The sequence below is a fragment of the Protopterus annectens genome, chromosome 6.part0, assembly GCF_019279795.1.
Source record: "Protopterus annectens isolate FY-2018-M chromosome 6.part0, PAN1.0, whole genome shotgun sequence".
In the NCBI taxonomy this organism is placed as follows: domain Eukaryota; kingdom Metazoa; phylum Chordata; order Ceratodontiformes; family Protopteridae; genus Protopterus; species Protopterus annectens.
This window is the reverse complement of record NC_056737.1, coordinates 339,543,594-339,568,648: the sequence shown is the minus strand read 5'-3', so window position 1 is coordinate 339,568,648 and position 25,055 is coordinate 339,543,594. Positions and strand designations below refer to the sequence as shown.

The 25,055-nt window shown below is 38.2% G+C and overlaps 1 protein-coding gene across 1 annotated transcript in view; it reads right to left on the bottom strand.

The window, feature by feature from the left end:
* The window catches only part of KCNK10 (potassium two pore domain channel subfamily K member 10), a 972,966-nt gene that overhangs the window by 98,829 nt on the left and 849,082 nt on the right, over nt 1-25,055 (bottom strand). The window contains exon 6 of the mRNA XM_044074099.1: nt 12,652-12,794. Within this exon, the coding sequence (XP_043930034.1) occupies nt 12,652-12,794 (143 nt within the window). The remainder of the gene's footprint in view (nt 1-12,651; nt 12,795-25,055) is intronic.

Below are 25,055 nucleotides of genomic sequence, written 5' to 3'. Positions count from 1 at the left end.
TCTAGACCCGGTGCACTGGTAACTGGGAGAAGCAGGTAGAAGATGTCAGATGAACGAGGATTATATGACAGTGATGAGGAGCTGTTTCAGTCAGAGAAACAACTACGATGAAAGGAAGAATCAGAGGCATAAATCGAGCCAGAGAAGTTGGATTGTATGAAGGCAGTTGAGAATTCACAGGTGGAATTGGTTGGAAGTATGGAGAACAGAAAGGCAAGTGAGCCTTCAGGAAAGGTGTTTACATGTATCGAGAAGGGCAACAAGGAGATTGGCGAAAGGGTGAAGGTGGTCAAATCTTCACAAGAACAGAACATCATTTTTCAACAGCAATTGTTGCAGCATATAAGCGAGAGCCAAAATTGATGTAGGGGATTGTGGGATGTTGTACTGCAGGATCTAATGGTACAGAGTGAACTGGAAAGTAAGATAGCATCATCATGGGCAGAAGTAATGGACAGAATATAGGAAGAAGAAGCAGAAAAAGTGGTGAAAGAGAAGAAAAAGTCATGGATACTGTAAAAGAGAAAGAAAGAAAAGAAAAGAAGATTGATGCAAGAAAAAAGAGGTATTTAGTAAGAATAAGTAGCAAAGAAGAAAAACAATTAGACAGGTATGATGTCTGGAACAATGTAATAACACTATTATGTATGTCTCCACACAAGGTAAGAGCATTTATTCATATAAATATACATTTTGTGACATTATATTTGAATCTGGGCAATGTATGAAAAAGTTTTTTGGACAATATGAATCAAAGAAAAACTATAAGCTGTGGAATTTTTATATATTGCAAGTATTTAATAGAGAAACAAAAAAGAAAATAACATGTGCAACTTCAAACTAAAGTGGAAAACAGACACTAAAAGACCACTTGAAGTATGTGTGTAAAGTCATGTTGGACATTACTAAACTTTATGACAATAGACTTTTATGGACTGGGGCTTGGGAATGTAGTGTTGTATTAAAAATGGAAATTGAAAAAAATTTGCATATTCAAGGTATGATAAATGTAGCTAGAAACAAAGGTACCATGAAATATTGGGAGTGCAATAAAAATTGTTTTTTTTTTGTGAAAAATTGATCATTTAATTAACAATTGTGATAAAAAGAAATGTTATATTGTTAGAAAGTGTGTCAAGATGTGAAATCATAAATTAAAAGGTTTTAAATGTGAAAGAAATGGTAATTTATTGGTGGATTGTAAGGAAAATATTAAATAATGGATGTTGGAAGTAAACTAGAGAACAAAAGATTGAGCATGAGATAGAAAGTACAGTTGTGTACACTTACCATAAATGTAGCTGTTTTAGTGTATTCACTGTTGCAGTCATCACCCTTGGGTTAACCTGCCAGGGGTAGCCCTCAGTTGGCCCGAATACCAGAGGCTTAGTATTTCTGCATCAGTTGCTGTCGCTCCAGGACTGACTTCAGGTTGTCAGTGGTATAAAAACAGGCAGACAACACCATTACATCAGTTTTTCTTTCCCCAACTGTCAGGAGCCCCCAAATAGGGAGCTAGGTTATGGTGGAAGAACACCACCAGTAGAAAGTCAATATCAAAAATTCCCTGTAAGGAGTGAGGAAGAGAAAGAGAGAGAGACAGACAATGGGGATGGAGGGTGGGAAATCGGGACTGCAACAGTGAATACACTTGGACATCTACATTTATGGTAAGTGTACACAATTGTACTATGTTCTTTGTGTTTCACTGTTGCAGTCAACACACTTGGGTTGATTCCCAAAGCTAAAGAAAAGGGTGGAGGCAGTCAAGAAGACTGGGGGCTGGCTAGGATGCCCTGCAAGACTGTGGTTGCAAAGCCTGCCCTGGATTTGGAGAAGACAGGCCAGTGGTAATGCTTGATGAAGGTATGAACAGAAGTCCATGTTGTAGCCTCCAGGATGTCCCTGGTAGGGACCCCTGTGAGAAAAGCTGCAGAGTTGGAGGTTGCCCTGGTGGAATGCATCCTAACCCCCTTAGGGGGTGGTTTCCTGTGGTGTTTGTAGCAGAAATGGATGCAGTGTGCTTTCCATTTGGAGATTGTCTGTTTGGATATGGCCTTGCCCACTGCCCCTGCTGCAAAGCTGATTAGCAATTGGTCAGTTTCCCTAAAAGATTTTGTCCTATCCAGGTAGAATCTGAGCTGTCTGTGCACTTCTAAAGAATGCAGAATTCTTTCCCCCTTGTTTTGTTAGTTAGGGAAAAAGGTGGGCAAATTAATTGATTGGTTGAGAGCCACAATGGACACCACTTTAGGCATGAAGATTGGGTTAGTCCTGAGGTAGACCCTGTCAGCATGGAAAATGATGAAGGGCTCTATAGCCACGAGTGCTTATAGTTCTGAAACTCTTCTAGCTGAAGTGATGGCCAGAAGCAAGGCTGTTTTCCAAGAGAGGAATTTTAACTCTGCTGAAGCTGCAGGCTCAAAGGGGGTAGGGTGAGTTTTTCCAACACAAAATTAAGGTCCCAAGCTGGGGTAGGAGCTCTTCTGGGTGGCCTTAAATTGTTAGCCCCTCTTAGGAACTGTTTGATGAGAGGGTGTGAGAAGAGAGATGACTCTGTGCTCTAATGAGCAGAGATGGCAGAGGCATGAATTTTAATAGATGAGAAGGATAGGCCCCTGTGTAGTAGGTCTGCTAAGTAATTCAGGATGAGAGGTAGGGATGGCTGTGCTGTTTCAGCTCCTTTAGCCTGGATCCAGGTGCTAAATATTTTCCACTTGTCAGCATAGGATTTTCTAGTGCTGGGGCATCTGGCCTCATGCATAACATCCAGGACTTGTTTGCTTAGGCTGGCAGCTGGAGGAGTGGTCAGGGAATAAGCCAGGCTGCCAGATTCAGGGTCTATAATTGTGGATGCATGAATTCTCCATTCGTCTGGGTTAGGAGTGTTGGGATCTGTGGTTGGTGTCATGGTGACAGGGGTGACAGGCTGTGCAGCAGTCGGTACCAGTGTTGGTGCGGCCAGTCTGGGGCAATCAAGAGTGCCCTTGGTTTTTCCTCCGTTATTTTTAGAAGTACCCTTGAAATTAGTGGTAGAGGGGGAAATGCCTAGATCAAGAGCTTTACCCATTGGAAGGATAGAACATCCACTTTCCAGGCCTTGCTGTGAGGTTCCCTGGTGCAGAATTTGCTGAGTTGGTGATTGTTGTGGGAAGCAAAGAGGTCCACCTTCGGGGTGCCCCATTTTTGGGTTTCAAGGTTGAAGGTTCTGTGGTCTAGCTGCCACTCATGTGGGTCTAGCAGGTTTCTGCTTAAGTTGTCTGCCAGAGAGTTTAGGGAGCCTGGCAGGAATTGTGCTAGCAGGTGAAGTTGCAGGCTGAGGCCGTGTGCCAAAGGGTCATGGCAAGCCTGCAGAGAGGATAAGAGTGAGTTCCCCCCTGCTTGTTGATATACCACATCACTGTGGTGTTGTCTGTTTTGATCACTGGAGGCCCCGGGGAGAGTAGGGGGTTTGAAAGTTGTCACAGCATGCTGAACAGCTAGCATCTTTTTTTTTTGGTTGATGCGCAGATGTATTTAATTTGGGCTCCAATGGCCCTGAATGCACCTGCCATCTTGTTGTGCACCTGAGGCATAATCTGATGCATCTGTGGTGAGGGTCTGGGTGGCGTGAGGTTGTGAGAAGGGAAGACCCGTGTTGTGGCTGCATGCTGCTACCCACCAATGAAAATCTTTCCTCAGACAGGGTATCATAGGTATGATAGTTTCCAGGTCTTGAGAGTGTTGACACCAAAGGCTTTTTAGGTACCATTGTAGTTTCCTCATATGCAGTCTGGGAATGAGTAGAATGCAGGAGGCCATGAATCCTAGAGCTTGCAGGATTTTCCTTGCAGATAACTGGGTTCTGGTGGCCAGTTGAGAGAAGTAGCCTGTTTGTTTTTCTGGAGTAAGGAATGCCATCTGGGATGCTGTGTCCAGGCTTGCTCTCAGGAATACAATTTTTTGAGTGAGGACAAGTTTTGATTTTTTTTTGTTTATAGTATACCCCAGGGAGGGCAGTAGGTCCTTTCCAAAGGTCAGGTGCTGTAACAGCTTTTCCTGACTGTCTGCCTGATTCAGGCAGTTGCCTAAGTAGGAGTAAATTTGAATTTTTCTTTGTCTGCAAAAAGCAATGGCTGGAGCCAGGCATTTTGTGAAAACTCTGGGAGCAGTGGATAAGCCAAAGGGAAGTGCAGAGAACTGAAACTGCATAGATACTGCCCTGAAATGTAGATATTTCCTGCAAGATTCCCTGATTGAAATGTGTAGGTATGTTCTTTTAGGTCTAGGGTGGCTAACCAAGCATCCTTGGAAAGCATAGGAAGAAGCTGCTGGAGGGTGAGCATTTTGAATTTTGATATCACGAGGAAGGTGTTTAGATTTGATAGATCAAGGATTAGGTGCCAGGTGCCTTCTTTTATGGGTACCAAGAAAAGCCTGGAATAGAAACCTTGGCCTATCCGATCTGCAGAAACAGGCTGTATTGCCCTCATGGAGAGCAGGGAATGGATTTGTTTTTTGGCCTCTGCCCACTGGTTTGGAGGAAGATATGGGAACCCTTTTGGGGTTGGCAGAGTGCGGAAATAAAATTTGTATCCCTGGGACACTATGTTGAGGACCCATCGGTCATTGGTAATAGAGGCCCAGTTGTTTGCATGGGATGAGAGCTTTCCGCCTAGGGGCACAAGTAGTTGGGCAGAGGTAAGGGGTGGAGGTGTAAAGTCATTGTGAGTTCTTTCCATAAGGGGGTGGCTTAGCACTCCCTGTTTTTGAAGTGGAGGAACTCCATTGCTTAGATCTCTGTATTCCCTGTGACTGCTGTCTGGGGGGGGGTCTGCTTTCCCTAGGTCATGGCTGAGCTGGCCTGGAGTGGGCCAGAAAGGACCAGTGCTTGGAGGGGCAATGCCTACTAAACCTCAAAGACTGGACCTATAAGAAGTGTTTAACTGTCTGCATAGATTTAGCTTTTTCTTCCATCTTTTTTAAGACATCTTCTGCATTGGTGCCAAACAAATTGTCTTGAATGGTGTGTCCAATAGTTTTGATTTGACATGGCCTGGCAAGGTCTGTTCCTTAAGTCAAGCATGCCTTCTAAGTACAGAACCAGTGACTGCTGCCCTGCAAGATTCTTCTAGGGCGTCAAAGCTACATTGCAAGGTGTGTTTATTAACTTGGCTTGTAGAATGCATAAGCTCTTGTAATTCTTTATTTTCTGCACAAGCAGGAAAGGTAGTTATTTTTTGTTTGAGGAGTTCCATGGTATGTTGCTGGTATTTCAGCTTGTGGAACTGACAATGTAGTGCTTTAATGGCAAGAGTTGCAGAGGTGTATACTTTTTTACCCAATCTGTCTAAAGCTTGGGAATCCCTGTCCGATGGGGTGGGATTCTTAGCTATGGTTGCTTTAATTCCTTTAGGTCCTTGGAAGATGACTTCTAGGTCAGCAGTAGGATTTTTGAAAAGGAATTTGTGAGAGTCAGGGACTCTGTAGTACTTGTCAGGTTTCCTGGGAGCAGGAGGAAGGGTATCGGGAGTCAAACTGTATTCCATAAAGACATCATTCACAACATCCAAGACAGGAGGAATGGCTAAAGGTCTGTGCTGTGGTAAATCTAAGAATTCCCTGAGTCTCTTTTTTGGACTGAGGATAGTCCTGACATTTCCATTGGAAATGTTCCCTTAAAGTATGTAGGGTTTCACCAAAGGAAAAATCCTGTGGAGGAGAGGCAGAAGGAATGGATTCCTCTGCATCTGAATCCTCATAAGCAGATAGGGGTTGCATGTTCTCATATTCAGAAACCTCAGAGTCATCGGACTCCTTGTCAGATAAAACTGCTGGGGACAAGTCTCTTTTTCTTTTGGAAGGGGTAGGCTGGCTTCCCCTAATAAGCATGATAAGGTCTTCTGCCATTTTAAGCATTTGAGATTGAGGCATGGAAGCAGGTGCATGCGCTTGGGTCGTCATTTTTTTAGGCATAGTTCGTACCCTGGGTCTTAGAAACTTGGTAATTTTAGAAAGGGCTGAAGACGTGAAAGAAGTCATCGGTTTGTGTGAAGTATCGATAGTGCGAAGAACTTCCTTGGAAGCCGGTGCCTGCTCAGCAGCTCCGGACCCATCCAAGGTAGAGACATCCAAGAGTCTCATGGCATACTGGACTCCGAACGGGTCTCGGTAGCGGCCTGAGAATCCACAGAAGTGGGCATTAGGGGCTTCGAAAGCACCTCACTGAGGACCGGAGAACTGACAACTAGCTTAACGGAAGCATCATTGGCAGTTTTGGATCTGTGTGGTCTGCCTCTGTCTTTACCCTTATTTTTTTTGGGAAGATCGGTAGTGGGATGGCTTACTGAAGCCATATCAGAATACGGGGACCAAGAGTGAAAATATTTAGCTACAATAAGGGCCCGTCGATGTATAGTTCTGGTGTTGAACAAAGCACAAAAGTGACAGTAAGGTACATTGTAGTCTGGGCCTAAACAGGTGATGCAGTAAGAATGGAAGTCTCAGTGTGATATTTGCTTTCCACAGGAAAGACAATTGTTAACTTTTTCAGACATCGGTTAGAGCAAGAAAAAGGATCCCCAATGGTGTACTTAGCTTTAGAAGACTTCAATTTCAATTTGGAAATGAAACTCAGGTAGCGGCCAACCTGCACTCATGCGAACTACTTCTGCTTCAGGCTCCTTAGCAAGAAAGACTGATGTAATGGCGTTGGCTGCTTGATTTTATACCACTGGTGACCTGACGTCAGTCCTGGAGAGACAGCAACTGACGCAGAAATACTAAGCCTCTGGTATTCGGGCTGACTAAAGGCTACCCCTGGCAGGATAACCCAAGTGTGATGACTGCAACAGTGAAACATGAAGAACATCAAGAGGAAGAAATAGAACAAGAACAAGAAAAAGAGCAATATAAACAGATAATGATAGATAATATTGAAATAGGAGAATAAGAAAGAGTAAAAGAAAAAAGGAAAGTGAAAAAAAGAAATGAGGTGACATCTGAAGTAACTAATGACGAAAATATGAATTAGAATACAGTAAAACAGAAAAGATTCCATTGGGAAAAGGGTAAAAGATAGAAAAAGAAAATTCATTGGTTTAGGCATGAAAGAAAACAAGAAAGGGAAAGGTTAAATAGTAGGCGAATATAAATATCAAGACAAAAAAATGTAAAACTGAGGATTCTAGCAATAAATGTAAATAGCATAAAGAATGTAAAAAGAAGAATAGGGGTATTAGAATGGTGCAAAGCACTTGATATGAAGGTGTTTATATTAGAGAATCCATGAATATTAACAGAAGAAAACAGATTACAAACAGAAACACAGGGAGGTGAGATTATTTGGAATATAAGGAAAGAAACGTGTTCAGGTATAGGAATATTATGTAAGCAAACTGGTTACAATTTTGGATATTGCATTGGCAATAATAGGTAGAGTAATGATAATAGATTTGAGAGTGAAAGGTCATGTTTATAGAATTATAGCAGTTTATGCATATGTGACGAGGAAAGAAAAACAGGGTGTGTTCAAGGGTATGCTAGTGTGAATATGAATGTAATATTAGTGGGTGACTTTAACTGTGATTTAATGGGAATTTAAAAATAATGTTAGAAGTAATTAAAAGTAGAAAGTTGTATATGTGGGAGAATAAAAATGGAGATACAAAAAAATTAATCTAAGAACGGAGATAGATTATTCTGCTATTTCTGAAAGTTTAACGATAACACAAGAAGGAAAGAGTGTACAAGATTATCAGATCATTTCACTATTTGGATAGAGACACTAGAAAGAAATGGAAACATAAACATAGGTAAAGGGATTAAGAGAGTGAATGAAAAAGAGTTAGATAAAGAAGGTGTAGAAATGACCAGACATCTGTGGAAAGATCATGTAGGAATGAGAAAACTTTACAATAATTTGACATTATGGTGGATAAATTTCAAAGATAAATATAAAAATTTAATTGGAATGGCAATACATAAAAAGAAAAAAGATAGACAAAAAATATAAAAAGCAAGTAACAAGGCATTTGCAGATGTAAGTAGAAACAAGAAAAAATTCTAAGATAGAAAGAAACATGAGATGAATCAAGAAAAAGTTAAAATGCATTTGTTTAAACAAAGGTATTTTCTACAAGGGGACAAAGGAAGAAATGGTACATTATTTGAGTAGTATAGTAACAGAAAATAAAAGAGTAATAAGAGAAAGGAGAAATTGTCAAAAGTCAAAAAGAAATAAAGAAAGTAGTAAAAGAATACATAGAAATGACATTTAAAGAAATTAAGACATACAGAAAACAAAAGTGGAAAGGTAAAAACTAACAGAACAGGATAATAAAGAAATTATAGAGGAGAATTAAATAATACATTTAGGTTAGTGAATCTAAAATTGGCAACAAGACCAGATGGGATAGAATACCTTATTTATAGAGATATGTTAGGTTGGCAGAAGAAATACTTTGTGGAGATGTTAAATGAATGGCTAAAGGAAAGTTTTAGTCAAAAGGAAATATGAGTGGGAGTTATGAACTCTATGTGGAAAAAAGGAGAAAAATATATGAAACTGGAGACCAGTACTACTGAATAATACTGATTACAATTTTTTTATGAAAATAAAACAAAAAAGATTGGAAAAAATTAAATATAGTAGTAGAAGATACAATATTTGGCAGAAAGGGAAAAGGAAGTCAAGAATTACTAATGATAGCAAGAGAAATAGTGGATGACATAATGAATAGGAAAACAGAAGTTAAAGTCATGGCAGGTGACTTGAATAAGGTATTCAACAAGCTACAACATGAAATAGTATGGGGTATAATGAAAGAATACAATATAAGTGAGAGTATACAAAGTACAAAAGATATTTATTACAGCATATAAAAGGAATAAAAGATAAAAGAAAGATATAAAACACGGTAAAAGACAGGGATGTCCAGCAAGTAGTATTGTATGTGCATTAGTCACGAACATAGCTGCTAATAAAATAAATACATCATGAAAAGTAGCAGAATATGAGTACAGAAGGAATTAGAGTAAAAATTATGTTTTCATATGCGGATGACATAGTATTAGTGACAAAGAATTAAGAATGGGTGAAAGAAACCATTAAATAAATAAATGAATACTTGGGAGCTATAGGAATGAGCATACACAGAGATATGAGTAAAGGATCAGGAGAACATTGTAAGATACGGAATATTATAATTAGATAAAAATATTAGGTATAACATTTGGGAATGAAATAGTAAAAACACAACAATGGGAAGAGATAGCAAAGAAAGTACGACATTTCTGTCTATATTTGAGAACTTATAAGTTGTCATACAAAAAGAAAGGGTATTTAGTAAGCTCTGTGTTCCTGGGAAAATTACATATGTTCATAGGTTCATAGGTAGGTACCAGGCTATCTGCCCGAAGGCATTTATAAGCCTAGCCAGAATGTGTTGGCTTTCGCCGCCCCCTTAGATTATTTCCTTGTGCCTCTCCAGCAGAGCCACTGAAGTGATCCCCGGGGTAAACTTTCTGTTTCCCATCCACTCATCAAGGTTTCTCTTGAAGAGTGTTAGCGAGGAGCTCTGCTTAATGTAGATTGGAATCTTGTTCCAAAGCATGGGAAGTCTCTGGGACAGGAATCTATCCCTCCAGCATATCCTATTTATTGTTGTGGTGGGGTTTAGATCCTTAGAGCATGTGACTTGCGGGGATAAGGTTTTCTTTACGTGGAGCATGTCCGTCAATTCTGGGTTGGACATGGCCTTGTATGTCAAACAGAGATCACCTCTGAGAAGGCGGTATGCAACCGAGTACAGCTGGAGTTTCTTCAGTCGAGCTGCATAAGGCATCTGTTTGAGGCCAGTGATCCTCTTGGTGAGGTACTTCTGTGGTATTTCCAGCTGTTGTAGGTGTCTAGTAAGGTACATCCCAAATGAGGCACTGTACTCTATGATGGGTCTGATGAGTGATGAGTAGAGGGGCACAATGACCTCTTTTGATCTGGATGCAAAACCTTCTGTGATTAGGTGGGCCACATAGAACGATTTTCTAACCACTTTGGCAATGTGATTATCAAAGGAGAGATTACTATCTATTTGGGTCTTCAGATCCCTTATTACGTTTTCCATATTTAGGGGACTACCACCTATGTGGTAGTTTGTGGGTGCTTTGTTTTTTCCAAAGGAGTTGACTATCTACTTTTTGGCATTTAGCTTGAGGCCATGATTTTGACACCAGGTATCCATCTCAGTGAGACCCTTTTGGAGGATGTCTGTGTCAGCCAGAGAGTCAATTATAGCCCCTAGTTTGCAGTCTTCTGTCAACTTGGTCAGCCATAGTCCTCCTGTGCTTGCCTGTACCTCTGAGAAGTATATGCTGAACAGGAGGGGTCCTAGGACTGAGCCCTGGGGAACACCACTTGTAATCGGTTTAGAATCAGACCTAGATCCTGCAACTCTCACCATGTGGGTTCTGTCCATGAGCCAAGTGGCAACCCATCTTGTGACATAGGGGTTTATGTTCAGGCTGGTGAGCTTGTCTATAATACCAGAATGGGGAATGGAGTTGAAGGCCTTTGCAAGGTCTAGGTAGGCTGTGTGTACCACCTTTACCTCATCTATACCCTTGTTAACTGTCTCATAGAGGTCCACCAGGTTTAAGAGGCATGATCTACCCTTAACAAAGCCGAACTGGGTAGGGTCCAGTGTTTGGAGGTTCCCAATGTCTCTGTTAATGAGTTCCATGATGATGCGCTCCATGGTCTTGCAGACCAAGCTAGTCAGGCTTATAGGGCAATAGTTCCTGGGGTCTGTTGTGGCTCCACCTTTGTGGAGCGGAAATTTTGTTTGTTGTAAATGTTGTAAATGTTTCTGATCCCACAAATGTGAAAAAAATTAATGACAACTTTGTTTTCATTTATATGGAGTTCCCTGTTGGGCCCAGTAAAAAGAGGAACAGTATGTGTTGATGAAGAAGAAGTAGGGTTGGGTCTAATAAATCTGGTGGTTTATGCAGCATAGTTAAATCTATATAAAGTGTTGAGATGGATAAAACAGGAAAATGGACCATTAATAAGTATAATAATAAAATAAAAAAAAACAAAAAAAATGGTGCATGATGAGTAAATTTAAATGAGGAAAAATAAGATATGAACAGGAAATGAATGAGTATCAAGAAAAAATAATACTGCAGCAAGTGAAGAAAAGGAAGGTAGAAGAAAACAGGAAATTGTGGTATTTGAACATAATGAACAAATATTACTGTGTTTATCCATGAAAAAAAAATGATGAAGGAAAAAATTTAAAAGATAAAGGTGAGAACAGAAGGATGTAAAAATATATAGAATGCTGAGATTTTTTCATGGAGATTATCAAGAAAAAAATTCTAGTGAAAGCAAATGTGCCATATAAAAATCGAAGAAAGAATATGTAAATATTGTGGAGAAGATAAAACAGTGGAACATGTATTTTTAAAATGAATAAAGGTGAAAAAATGATATGAAACGTTATGTGAAGAGAATTACTTGGATGGAATTAAGAAAGTGGAAAATATAAACATGGGCATGCTGGAATATGATTATTATAAAGGTAAAAGAGAATATGTAAAGAAAATTGAGAGAAGGATATTGTATATTATATGGACAATATGGAATGAAAGATGAATGAGATAAAATGTAATGGAAAATAGATATTGGCAGAAATAATGCAAAAGACAAGATTTTGCCTATTGGTAAAAGGGTGGGATCTTAAAATGAATGTCTATACAGAAAATGAATACACACACACACACACACACACACACACACACACACACACACATACATATAAAGCTTTGCAAATAATGGAAAAATGGTTGCAAACAATTGTATATAACTGTAAATAGTGTATAATATGTAAATAATGTAGATATTGTAGATAATATTTTTAATAAAGGATCCCTAGTCTTTTTGATAGGTTCTATGGAATCCTTTACATCCAACTGAGCTGCCACCAACACAAACAGATGGGACCTCAGTTTAATATACATCTCATCTGAAGGAAGACAAACTCAGGAGTGCAGCACCCCTCTCCCCCACAAATGCTGCATTGCAGTGTAAACAATCCATCTACCTGAAGTGGAAATATAACCCACAGCCTTCCGCACCAAAGGTGAGTGTGTTACTTGTTGTACCATTGACAGTATGAATAATGGACCTGTATGTTTGGTTTCTGGCTGTATGACGGAAAATCAGCACACAGACATATTAATGTGAAGCTGAAAGTAACAGCCAACACAGAAAATCAAAACTCATAATGAAACTATTACAGTATTTTTTAGCAGGGGGAGGCTTTGTTTCCCCTCTATCCCCCAAGATTGTAGGAGGGGGTTTCCACTCCCACACATATCCTACATACATATATTTATATACTAACTTGAAAATTGCTTACTGGAGTAACGGATTTCTCTAAGATACCACAATCTCAGAATTATTATATCGTCAGACTTATTATGACATTAATGTTCTTACTTCTGACTGTTAAATGCTTATATCCGGCTCTAGTTTATTATATGCGAGTTGCACTGTCAGGTAGCACTAAAGATGCAGCTGAAAAGTATAAGAAGGCATTTAACATCCCTTCATCAATGACTAAATCAAGCACAACAAATTTTTAGCATACATAAAGATAAGCACACTACCTCTTCTTTTGTTTTCTTGGACAGCACTCTGAGCCAGTCTCCAATCATGCTGAGAACAGCAGCAAAGTAGGCAAGGCCAATCAGAATCCAAAACCAGACCAGAGGCTTGTACCACTCTCGGTAGGAAATGTCTGTATTTCCACCTACCAAAAAATAACATCAGTGTTATTAATTAGGTGGCAGAGAAGACAAAGGCATTTATCAGATATACAACTAAAGGAAAACTTTTAAGTACATAGAAAAAAACCACAATACTTTCTAAGTAGAAACATGCAATAGACCAATGAAATAACCACTCACAACCTGATTATAAAACCACTTTTTTATTAATTTACAGGTACATTGCCAAAGTATTTGGTCAATTATCTCATTCTAGAGAGAGACGTGGATAGAGAGTATAAATATACATAGCCCAGTTAACTTCTTCAGAAGCCGTCATCCAAGTCTGGATTCCTGATTGTATTCATTTATGTTGTTATTTTATAAAATGTTTTCTAATAAATTCCAGTTCTGGCTATTTAATGAAAAAAGCCCTGTGAGTACTGACTTATTTGTTTTCAAACAAGGCATAATATGTGATTAATACAAATGATGTGCCAAAATTTGCTGTAAAAGATTATGCTCAGCTACAGGACAGAGTTTAAACTTTATTTTGCAAATCAGAAATATGCCAGAGTCCCTCCTGACTGCCTTCATATTACTTATATAACAGACTCTACAGTCATATGTAGTCTGTGGGGCAAATTTTCCTTTTGATAAAATGATATTCTTTTATTCTTCTTTGGCTAACTAATAATATAGCAAGACAGTTTTCATATCTTCACAATACTCTCAGATATTTTGCATTAATTTGTGGATACTGTGACAAAAATTTGTATTGCTTCTCTTACAATCAAGTGGTCTACATAATTCACTCAAAGGTATGTGATATGTTGTGATTTTATATAAATAACAGGCCAGGATATCAAACTGGGAGAGGTTTTAATCATCCACGCACAAAGGTACTGTTACTTTGTACTGTTAGTTGGCTGTGTTAGTACCTCTGATCAGTTTAGAGATACTTGTTGGAAGCACAACACAGATTCCTGAATTGTGTACCAGGGGCTCCCCCATACTCCTAGCTGGGCCTATTTAAAAATATGTTTAATACAAAATTCACTGCACAGCATTTTTATAAAAACCTAGTATTACTAAGTGGTCTTTGTTTAAAGTAGCCTGACACTATGAGTAACACATACCAATCAGAACTCAGCTCTGTTGGTCTTTTGTAGTTAAAGAGGCTGCACGTCCCAGGTTCAGGTACTGTAACCATGCATTTTTGAAATGGGTGACTACCTCCTGTCTGGAAAGTCTGGCAATACCTTATTGGGTTAGATGAAATAACTACCAGAAATATGAGAATAGAGGAAGAGGAATATAATGTGTCATAATTCTGGTTCCTTAGAATATAACAGAAAGTTTAACCTGCTTCGGCAGCTCCCAGGTTTATGGTTAATGGCCCTTCCCAGTTAAACATGAAAGTTTCTGTCATGTTTCCAGAAAGTGGTACATAGCTAGCTGCAAGTTCTGTCTTCTAGACTGGTCTCTATATGGCTAGTGATAGCCTGTTGTATACTTAATTTGCTCTTGAGATTTTGAGGAAAGTTGTGAAATACCATGGAGCTTGGTCTTAAAATGAGAATGCAGAAAGCCTGTTTTACCTTTCCATGTTTAACATTGAGGACATGAGCAATGTGGACTTGGTTTACCTGTGAGAAGTATAAATCTAAGGTAAAGAAACATTGTTTTGGAGTAATGCAGACAGACAGTCTTTAATACCTCTCAACAGAAATACTGATATTGAGAGCAGCACCCAATTAAAGATCTTGGCTGGGATGAAAGGGGACAGGAGCTATACAAATTTCTTGTCTGGATTCCAGCTATCACCTCAGTGTCTTACAAAGTGCATTTAGAATTTGTACTGGCGAAGGGGTTTTGAATATTGATATTTTAGGACTTTTGCAGGATTTCTCGAAGGAAAAGTTATGTAGAGCCACTTGTGAGGTTTTATCTCATTTCAAGTAGAATCTGCTCTTTAATGTCATACTTTGGGCACTGCTGGCTAGCATGAAGCATTGTGAACCAGTTAAGCACATTCTGACTCTGTCCTACATGCTTCTCAATATCTTGGAGTATCAATTCTGGCTTTTTCTTTTTTTTTTACCATAAATACAGCTTTTGAGAGAACTCATACTGCTGGTATTACTATATATATATATATATATATATATATATATATATATATATATATATATATATATATATATATATATATATATATATATTCTTTTCAGAAACAAACACAGCTCTTAATTTGAAACTTGATCTTCAGGTTGGGAAAGAAAATCCAAATGAAAATATAATATTAATCCTTGGGTACAATCTCTAGGTAGTAAAACTTTACTAAGAAAGCAGTTAATACTTTTAAAAGTTTATTGCTACAATTACAGTCATTGCTGAAAAATGTTCGGCTAAGTCAGTATATCAAATTTTCAAATAACCAATTAAAAATTAACAAAGAAATGGCACAGTGCCACTAATGAAAATAAAACGTTTTATTAGAGCCAACAACAAATGCTAAGCACTGTCACTTTCATAAAATGCATTACATGATTGTTCTCTACCTTATGTTAAAATAATAATCTATAACTATGTAATAATAATAATCATAAACTATTTAATAAACTCCAACAAGTAAAAACACGAAAATATAACTAGTAAACAAGACAGGTAGCAGCAATGCCAAAGCACACCAATAAAACAAAGAAAATTTTAATAAAATAAAGCGCTTTTCATTTGCTACTATTAGCAAACTTCTTCAGACAATGTACCAAATCACATTCAGGTTATATATACCTCCCCCTTTTACATTAATTAACTAATTATTTAATTAGCTTACCAAAAGGAGTACTTCTCTAAATTACTTCACAAGTTTCAAAGCCATCCACTGTCATAAATAAATACAAAACTATTATAAAATACTTTGATAAAAATCTAATCTAAACTAATAAAAAAAGGAGTAACAAATAAGCCAAAAAGTGATATTTATAATTAGTGTTTTAAAAAACATATATTTCCATATGAGTCCTTTAAACTCCTATGAACACTTATAATCATACTAGTGTAGACTTCAATATGAACCACCAGTAATTTGTTAATTTATACAAATATTAGTATTCATTTTTTCTTTTTTTCTTCTCTCATCATGGATATTTTACCTATGTTATTACTTTATCCTAAAGTCATCTTTTCAAACTTTTAACTTTTAACACACTACTCAAACTACAATTTTCATTTATACCTGGTAAGTTGTATGCATTAAGCCTAATCTGCCAAAACAACTCCAGTTCTCCTAAGAAGAAAAAATGAATACTAATATTTGTATAAATTAACAAATTACTGGTGGTTCATATTGAAGTCTACACTAGTATGATTATAAGTGTTCATAAGAGTTTAAAGGACTCATATGGAAATATATGTTTTTTAAAACACTAATTATAAATATCACTTTTTGGCTTATTTGTTACTCCTTTTTTATTAGTTTAGATTAGATTTTTATCAAAGTATTTTATAATAGTTTTATATTTATTTATGACAGTGGATGGCTTTGAAACTTGTGAAGTAATTTAGAGAAGTACTCCTTTTGGTAAGCTAATTAAATAATTAGTTAATTAATGTAAAAGGGGGAGGTATATATAACCTGAATGTGATTTGGTACATTGTCTGAAGAAGTTTGCTAATAGTAGCAAACAAAAAGCGCTTTATTTTATTAAAATTTTCTTTGTTTTATTGGTTTGCTTTGGCATTGCTGCTACCTGTCTTGTTTACTATTTAATAAACTCCCCAGAAAAACGCCCAGCTCTGAAAGGAATACTACAACTCTATAACATTAATTGTGTCCTAGAATCCGACAACAAGGCTTTTCTATCCATCACAAAATCAAATAATAGCACATAAGACTCACTATACTCTAACCAGGAAGAAAAAATATGGAACCAAATCCCCCCTGAAATAAGTCAAGTAGATACATTGCATGACTTCAAAATATCACTCAACCTAAACTCTATCAAAGTTTAACTCCCTTTACTTAACCTTTCTGTTCTCTAATCTTAACGCATATGACTTTGTATCTCTATCAGTAAAAATCTCACTGTATAGTCTCCCACAGCTGTCATTTACACTGTTCTTCAAAGACTGCCACTCTATCCTCTACCTACTTTTTCTCCTACAAAACTTCCATTTCCCAGATAACTTCCACAACTTCTATTTTCTTTAGTACAGGTCTATACAAGCTCTCTATCTAATGTTTCATATAACTAATTGCCCTCTTAAGTTCTACCTCCTGGTAAATCTCTTTGCTAACCTTTTCTGCACTTCCAGCTGGTAAGCACATCACATATTACATCCAATCATCCAGTGTCTTACCTGTGCAACTTCTCTGTAACAAACTACCTCATGAATACAATGTTTTTCAGTAACTTCAAGGCTCCTGTATGTTATATAATGTGTTGTAGATGTATTCATATAATTGTTTTCATGTAAACTCAATGTATTTTATAAAATGTATTTTTTTTTTCTTTAACTGTACTTGCCTAATCTGTAGAGCTTTACTCGCTGGGCCTCCACTGAAAATGAGATAAACCACAGCTGGAACTTCCCAGTAAACAAGGAGAAATAAATAAAATAATAAATACATAAAATACAGACAATATTCCTCTTCACCTTCAGGCTACCAATCAGCTCACAGCTGGTTTTACAATTGAAAGTTTATAATCTGAGAAGCATTCTAAACCAATCCAAACTAGTTTATATTCTGAAAAGCATTCTAAGCCAACTCAGGCTAGCTTCTTTCAGACAAGTTAAGCAATCACAGTTTTAACAATTCAGCCATTTACTGCTCCCAAACTTCAGGCTATTAATCAATTCACATTGGGAAGGTTTAAAATATGAAAACATTCTAAGGCAGTCCAAACAAGTTTTTATCACATCTGTCAATCAGTCTTAATTCAGACTGTTGTGCCTTAACAGACTCTTTTTCCAACATCCAAACAAGTAATAGGACACTGTCCCCTGTGAAAAAAGGTAAAATACAAACATTGCCAAGTGAGGTACCTTACATGTCTTAACTAGATTTAAGGGAAAAGGTTAGGACTGTTTGCTAAAAGCATATTGTGGCATGAGAATAAAAATTCAGCATGGCTAGTGTGTAATATAGGTACAATTTCCCAAATACAATGTGTTATTTACTAGCATGTGTGGTGGTGTGCATTCACACCAATGTTAGTGCACTGTACATAATGGCAGAGAGCTACATAAAGAGTAAAGCCACCCCTTCTGGACTGTAATGCTTGCATTTTCCAGTGTACAGCCTCTATCCTATAACAGGTAATAAGTGAAAGATTGGCAGCGCATTATAGTAATGGACAATAAAACCATTATCCTGTATGCTGTTTCCTTTTCTAAGTATCAAGCAATGTCTATAATCATCATATTAATTTAACTCTATCTTCTGACTTTTACTCTTCAAAAATCATATCCCTTTTTAATGTCCTGCCCTCCCTTTATTACCTAATAGTAAAGAATGATATACCCATTCATACCTCTCAGCTGTCCCTCATTTTACTGAATGTCCCCAATTTTACCTCATATTTTTTGTCGGTCACTCACACCATTTTTGATTTTTTTAAATAATGGAGTATTACAGTCAGTCCTTAATGCCTGAACGTCACACTTCTCATTGTTCAGGAAATGCACGTCGATGCAAAACATTATGGTCTATTAGCTGTTTAGGTGAATTACAGCAATATTTAAACGTTTCCCTGATTTGAAGCTTTTGTTCCCCCACCATTATTTTTGGCTTTGTCTGGAAATCTTGAGTGTAAAAGTTGAGAGGTATATACCCATCAATGGTATCAATAAAAGCATTGTTGAACAAGTACACAGTCAGACTAAATGAATACACAGAGACGCTGCATTAATATTTTAGCTTCTCTCTTACTATTGTCTATTCCTTATTGGTATTTTCCTGTAATGTGTCTATACGCCACTGTATTACCATGTGCTGTGGTTGTTGTAAATGACTATCAGTGTATTTCCAAGTGTGAAACACAAATGAGCCTGTCTTGTTTCATAGTTCTGGCGATGGCTGAAAAGGAGCCAGTGGAGTCCTGTTTTGATCAGTTATTAAATCAAATACACAAATATTCTCAGGTTAAGGCAAGGTTGTGGCATCAAAAACAATTAAGGAAAGAAAATGTGAGTCTAGAAAAGTCTAGAAATATTCCCCGAGGAGGGCCATGTCAGTACGAGTTATGCTGAGATAATCAAATATTGGTTCATCAGTAATGCTCAACAGATGGGATTTTAGTTTGATTGCATATGTCATCAAAAATCTGATGGTTCATCTTTTGATTTGTTAACTTCAAGGAAGACATCTGAGATTGTTGTTATGTAAGTTAAAAGCACAACAGGTGTTACTTCAGGAATGTACTGCACTCTGTTTCTGTTGTGGTTTTCTGACTTTCTCCATGACTGTGTGACTGTGGGCTAGAATTTGTACGTACTGGGGTATGGGTGGTAGAGTCCCTATATGAGTAGGGTTGGTGAGAGTGTCTCCACCAAAAGATGCTGGATTCAGAGTTTTTTTTTAATGGCAAATACGATGTACTGTAGAAGCAAGATTATAGATCAGAACAATGGTAAAAAATAACAGAGGAAGTCTGGGTAAATAGTAGTGTGACAAGAAACAGATGGCACAATACGTAAAGCCTTCACCTTCTGATCATGACCTCTGGCCAATAATTGTTTGGAGTCTGCATGTTCTCCCCCAGTATTGTACTGCAATGCCCGCCACTGCTATCAATAAATGATGGCTACCAATATGTGTTATCCTTATGCTGGGCCAGTAATCAAGGAGCCTGAATCCTTACCACTGACACTGGAGAGGGACATGCACTCGGGATACAAATGTATATACTCAATATTTCTAGATGCAGACCTCTCTGCAGCAAGTACAATTTCCCTTATGAGCACACAGGGAACACACTCAGCCCAGGGTCTGGATGTTTCTACATCTGTCTCCCTCCAGGCCCACAATAAGACTCCCAACTGGTACAGCTGTAGGGTTAGGTCCTCTGCCAAGTGTCCAAGTCAAGTCCTCCAGCACCCTCTCTGTAAACCCAGTGCTTTGTGTCCCTGCCCAAAGTAGCTGACTCACACACACTATGATTTAATTTTCACACAGACACACACACACACACACACACACACACACACACACACACACACACACACACACACACACACACACACACACACAAACAGGCTGGCACAGATTACCTGCTCTGCCAGCTTTGCCCAGACTATAAGGTAGATTGACTGCCACCAGTCAGTTACTATAAAGGTCTTAAAAAGTGTATCCAATTATACTGTACAATATTAATACTAATACAAATGGTAGTAGTTCACCAAGACATCTAGGCCTTCTGGAGTGGCCCACACAGTGTCACCAAATAAATGTAAGTACTCTCAAAGGTTAAATACTTTCTACAAGGACCAGCCACAATAAAAGTTTTAAATATATTTAATAATAAATAATAAAAGAACATGAAAATATTGAATATATATTTACAGTAAACCAGAGAGTTCAAATCACAGAAAATATTGAAATTAACATTGATGGACAGACTCACACAAATAAAGAAAAACACTCTCTGAACTAAGTTTCACTGTATTCCTGACTGAATATAAAAGAAATACTGTTCCCTAGTTAAGTTACTTCTACCACAAGGCACGATGATGTGGGTGAGGGTCTTTCTAGTCAGGCTTCCCAAACAGAATACTCAATATTCTTAGGTTTCTCGTTTTAATTTCTAAAATATAATTTTCAAGAGGGCTGACAGAATGACCTCATATGGTCACCTGACTTTAGATTCTTACAGTATTCCCCTTTGAAGCTGAGACAGGAATTTAGCACAGATGGCCACAATACACATCCAAATGTTTATGGCAGTGTCTGGGGCCTCCCCTCCTCACTGAACTAAAGAACAAAGGCTCTTTCCCAGACCTTTCGTCTCTGGTACTATTCAGCACTGTGGTGTGCCTTTTTAATGGTTTAACAGCTTATTTACATTTCCCCTTATTTTTCTTAAAATAAGCTAGCTGGTACATTTAATTCAATAACAGTAATACATGCACATTCCTTTTCATTTCAGCAGGGTGCACTGTTGATACATTTAAACGCAAGCAAATCTCACAAATACATTTTTAGCACAAGCATCTGTACAAATCAGTTTGATATACAAATGACATACAGTTCTAATACTTTTGTAACAGAAGCATCTTGTATAAATCAGTTTGATATTCAAAGGACATATAATTTTTACAAAAGTCCATCTGGCTATGCTGGCACTTGCCCTTATCATCACACCTCCCATCTCCCAAAAATACTTGAGTGGTATGCCAACATTTTCCCCAAAACTGAGTCATGGGCAGTGGCACACACTCTGGGTGCCTCCTACTAGGTAAGACGTTTTGTAGACCAGCCATTTTAGGCATCAGCTGTGGTGCACAGTATCTTCTAGTGAGAAGAACATGGATCACAGACTGCACTAGTTGTATAAAAAATGGCTCTAGATAATTTGGTCACATTGACTAATGTTGCCAAAAATGGGCATGGGTATTTTCCAGTGGTAAGTGGGCAGAGGTTGGTAAGAAGGCTCTGAGTCCCTCTATGGCAGAGTATTCCTCTCATAAAACTCATCAATGATGGGTCTAAAAGATAGTTGTCAGCTGGTGCTCAGTTGCTTGGCCTGGGTTACCTAGGATAGCACTGCTGATTAAAAGAGGGTTATAAAACCAGTCAACCTGCAAAAACTGAAAGAAAGACTGCTACACTAAATCCAGGTTCATTGGCAGGGTACAGCTTGGAAGTGGATGACATACCAGTAAGGAGGAGACTGGAGATCCTGTGTATCTAGGAAACAAGGTGGAAGGGCAATGCAGTAAAAGCCATTGGACTTGGGATCCAGAATGTACAACCTAAAGGTAGATAGACTAAAAGTGGTGTGAGAATTTTGCTGAGGGAGAAACTTCTAAAGACAGTGAGGAATGCCATCAAAATCAGTGAAAGATTTGCGGCAGTCAGACTCCAGTGTAAAAATAGGGCTGTATGGCTAACAAAGAAGCTAAGAGATCTGTTACAATAGCAAAGAACAAAGTGTCCAATGCACTGTACCAAAATCTGGAAACTGAATCAGTAGATGACATAAAGAAATGCAATCAGGTTGTAAGGCAAAGACAGAAAGATAAAAAAGTAGCCATCTGACATCATTCATAAGTGATGTCAGCAGCAGTCTTCTCACCAGTACACAGGATATCAAAAAAGATGTAAGGAGTGCTTCCTTCAGCTTCACAATAAAAAAATAACCTTAGAAGCTGTAATGTTTCATACACAGCTTGTGATGAAACAGAAATAAGAACCCAGCCTAAAAGAAGTAAGAACATCAGTAAAGAAAATGAATTCAGGGAAAGGAGTAGAACGTGGATAAATGTAGAGCAGATATGATCAAGATTCTGGGTGAGTTGGGGAGAAATGTCTCCTGAAGGTATTCATAATGTGTGTGGAGAGAAAGGCATATCCCAGATGACTGGAGAACTAGCATTCTAGTGCCAATGTGCAAGAGCAAAGGGGACATTCACAACTGTGGGCAGTACAGAGGCATCAAACTCCTGTCATATTGCATGAATGTTCTGGAGAGGGTGATTGATAAACAGATACACAGAGTAGTACAATGTAAGATGGCAGATGAGCAGTTCAGATTCAGATCAAGATGCGGCATGACTGATCCAATGTAAGCAGTGACACTGACAGTGAAGAAGAAGCTGGAGATGAGGAAAGAGTCCATCTGGGTATTCCTAGACTTGGAAAAGCATACGACGAAATCCCAAGAAAAGGATTTGGGAATTCCTGTGTTGGTCTGAAGTTCCAGAAACATCGGTAGAGTTAGTGCACGCTATATACAAGGGCTCAATGACACAGGTATGAACAGTGTTTGGACTCACATAGGTGTTCACAGTGAGAGTGGGTGAACATCAGGCTTCAGCTCTGAGCCTGTTACTGTTTGTACTGGTGAATGACTACTTTTGTAGGGAACAGATCAACAAAGCTGCTGTATGCAGATGACATGGCACTACATGCAAACTCTGAAAAAGAGCTTCAGCAAACGATAGGGGAAATGGAATTCAAAACTGAAGGCACATGGGAAGAAACTTAGTACAGACAAGACAGTTGACATGGCAGTAAATGGGGGAATTCAGAAAAAGAACATTGAAATAGAAAGGAAAATAGTGAAAAAAGATAACAGCTTCAGGCATCTGGGAGGGGAAAGGTCAGGAGACAGGAAGTCTGAATGAGGAGGTCAAAGCCAGAATCACAGGGGCTGCAGTCAACTGGCACACTGTGTCAAGAATACCAACGAATCACAAAATTAAGGTGTACAAAAAGTAACAGGTACTGCTGTGCGGTATAGAAACCTGGGTAGTGAAGGCAGAACAGTTGAGGAAGCTAGCGACAACGGAGATGAACTTAAGTGCTTGTGACAGGTGTTAGAATGCACACTGTGAGACAGATGAAGAAATGACGACATCAGAGCAGAAGTTGCTTCTATTGCAAAGAAGTCCAGAGAGAACCGTTTACAGTAGTCTGAGCATATGTGCAGGAAAGCAGAAGAGTGATGATGATGATGATGATGATGATGATGATAATGTTGATGACATAGGGTGTTTGAATATGTATTTGAAGATGGTATGGTTTGGGATGCTTCACTTATACCTTTCTGTTGTGCTTTAGCAATGTTCCTGGTCATACAGTAAAGTTTGAGACTATTGCTGTTTTTGATATATTTGTGTTTTAGTAATCATCTGTACTTACAGCCATGATTACAAGAAGGAATTACAAATTGTGTTGTTGGGGAGGGAAGAGAGAGAGACCCAGAGAGCAAGAGAGAGAGGGAGAGAGAGAGAGAGAGAGAGAGAGAGAGAGAGAGAGAGAGAAAAGAGAGACAGACATTCAGAGAAAGCAGCAGTTGAAGAAGGTTATCTATGTAACCCATTTCACTGCTGCATCTCTATGTAAAACAGTATCCTTGTGGTTACTATGGGAAGATGGTTCACTGGGGAATCAAAACTAACATGACAATGACCATTTTAGTCAGAAAGGACCAGTTTATCAGAAAGGTCAACTGTAAAAATAAAGATTCTATCAATAAAAATAACTGAGTCCCACATGTGATACATATAAACTTTTCCTTGTCCTGGCTTGTGGTTGTTTTGAAGCTGTAAGTCTAACTGAGACACCAGATGGCCACTCCTCTTGGGATTATTAATACTCCTTCCCTCAGCAAATTAGAAGACACTTCCTTTTCTGCCCTCCTAAATAGAGAAAAAATAGGATCACATCATGGCATACCTGCACATTAGGACCGCTGATAAGCACTGAAGGGAATTAGAGGGATGTATGTAACTGCAGCATGATGCCGCTATTAGGTACTAATTAATAAAGCTTACTCATCCTCTTTCCATAGTGCTGCTGGGAAAATGGTTTGTAAATTATTTAGGTTCTGTCCTGTGGGGGCTAAGCTAGCAGAAAATTATAAAAAGCCCAGCTCATCACACTCAGGTGTGCTTTGAAAATAAAATCAATGGACTTGCTTCCATTTCACCGTATCAGCAAAAGAGTTTATACACATACACATGTATTAACTCTAATGCAGTGTCTTTTTGCAAGTACATGTGTATTCTGACCCTTGATGGAGTGATTGCCTTTATACACTTTCACATGGGTTAATCCAGATGGAATGCCTCTTGATATCCCATTAGTATATGACGGAATATGTTAAGCTTGAAATCAATGATATTGCAGAGACAACAAAAACAGAGCCCTATAAATAAAACATCTTTTGCAGCAACAGGATAGATTATTTTAAGTTTCAGACCTGTTAATTGTGTATTCAACACGTAAGCAAATTAATCTGCAGAAGACATTTTATGTTCAAACAACTGTCCTTTAATAAATCAGTTCCTCTTACCACAGTCCTAACCATCTATCAGTGTGTTATCTCAGTGTTGCAAATATGAGTGGAGGTGGGGGCATATAACTATAGATGTACACCTTTCATACCTTCAAAGCCCACACATTTTGAAATTTCACTCTAGCACTGCATGGACAAAAGTTAGTTTCAGCTGAGCAGTAAATAACATAACTACCTATAGGTTTGCTTCTTCATAAATGTGGCAGGATGAAACATTCTTATATCTGGGTTTCCTAAGCACAAAACACTCTGTACTTTAGATAACAGCAAATGTGT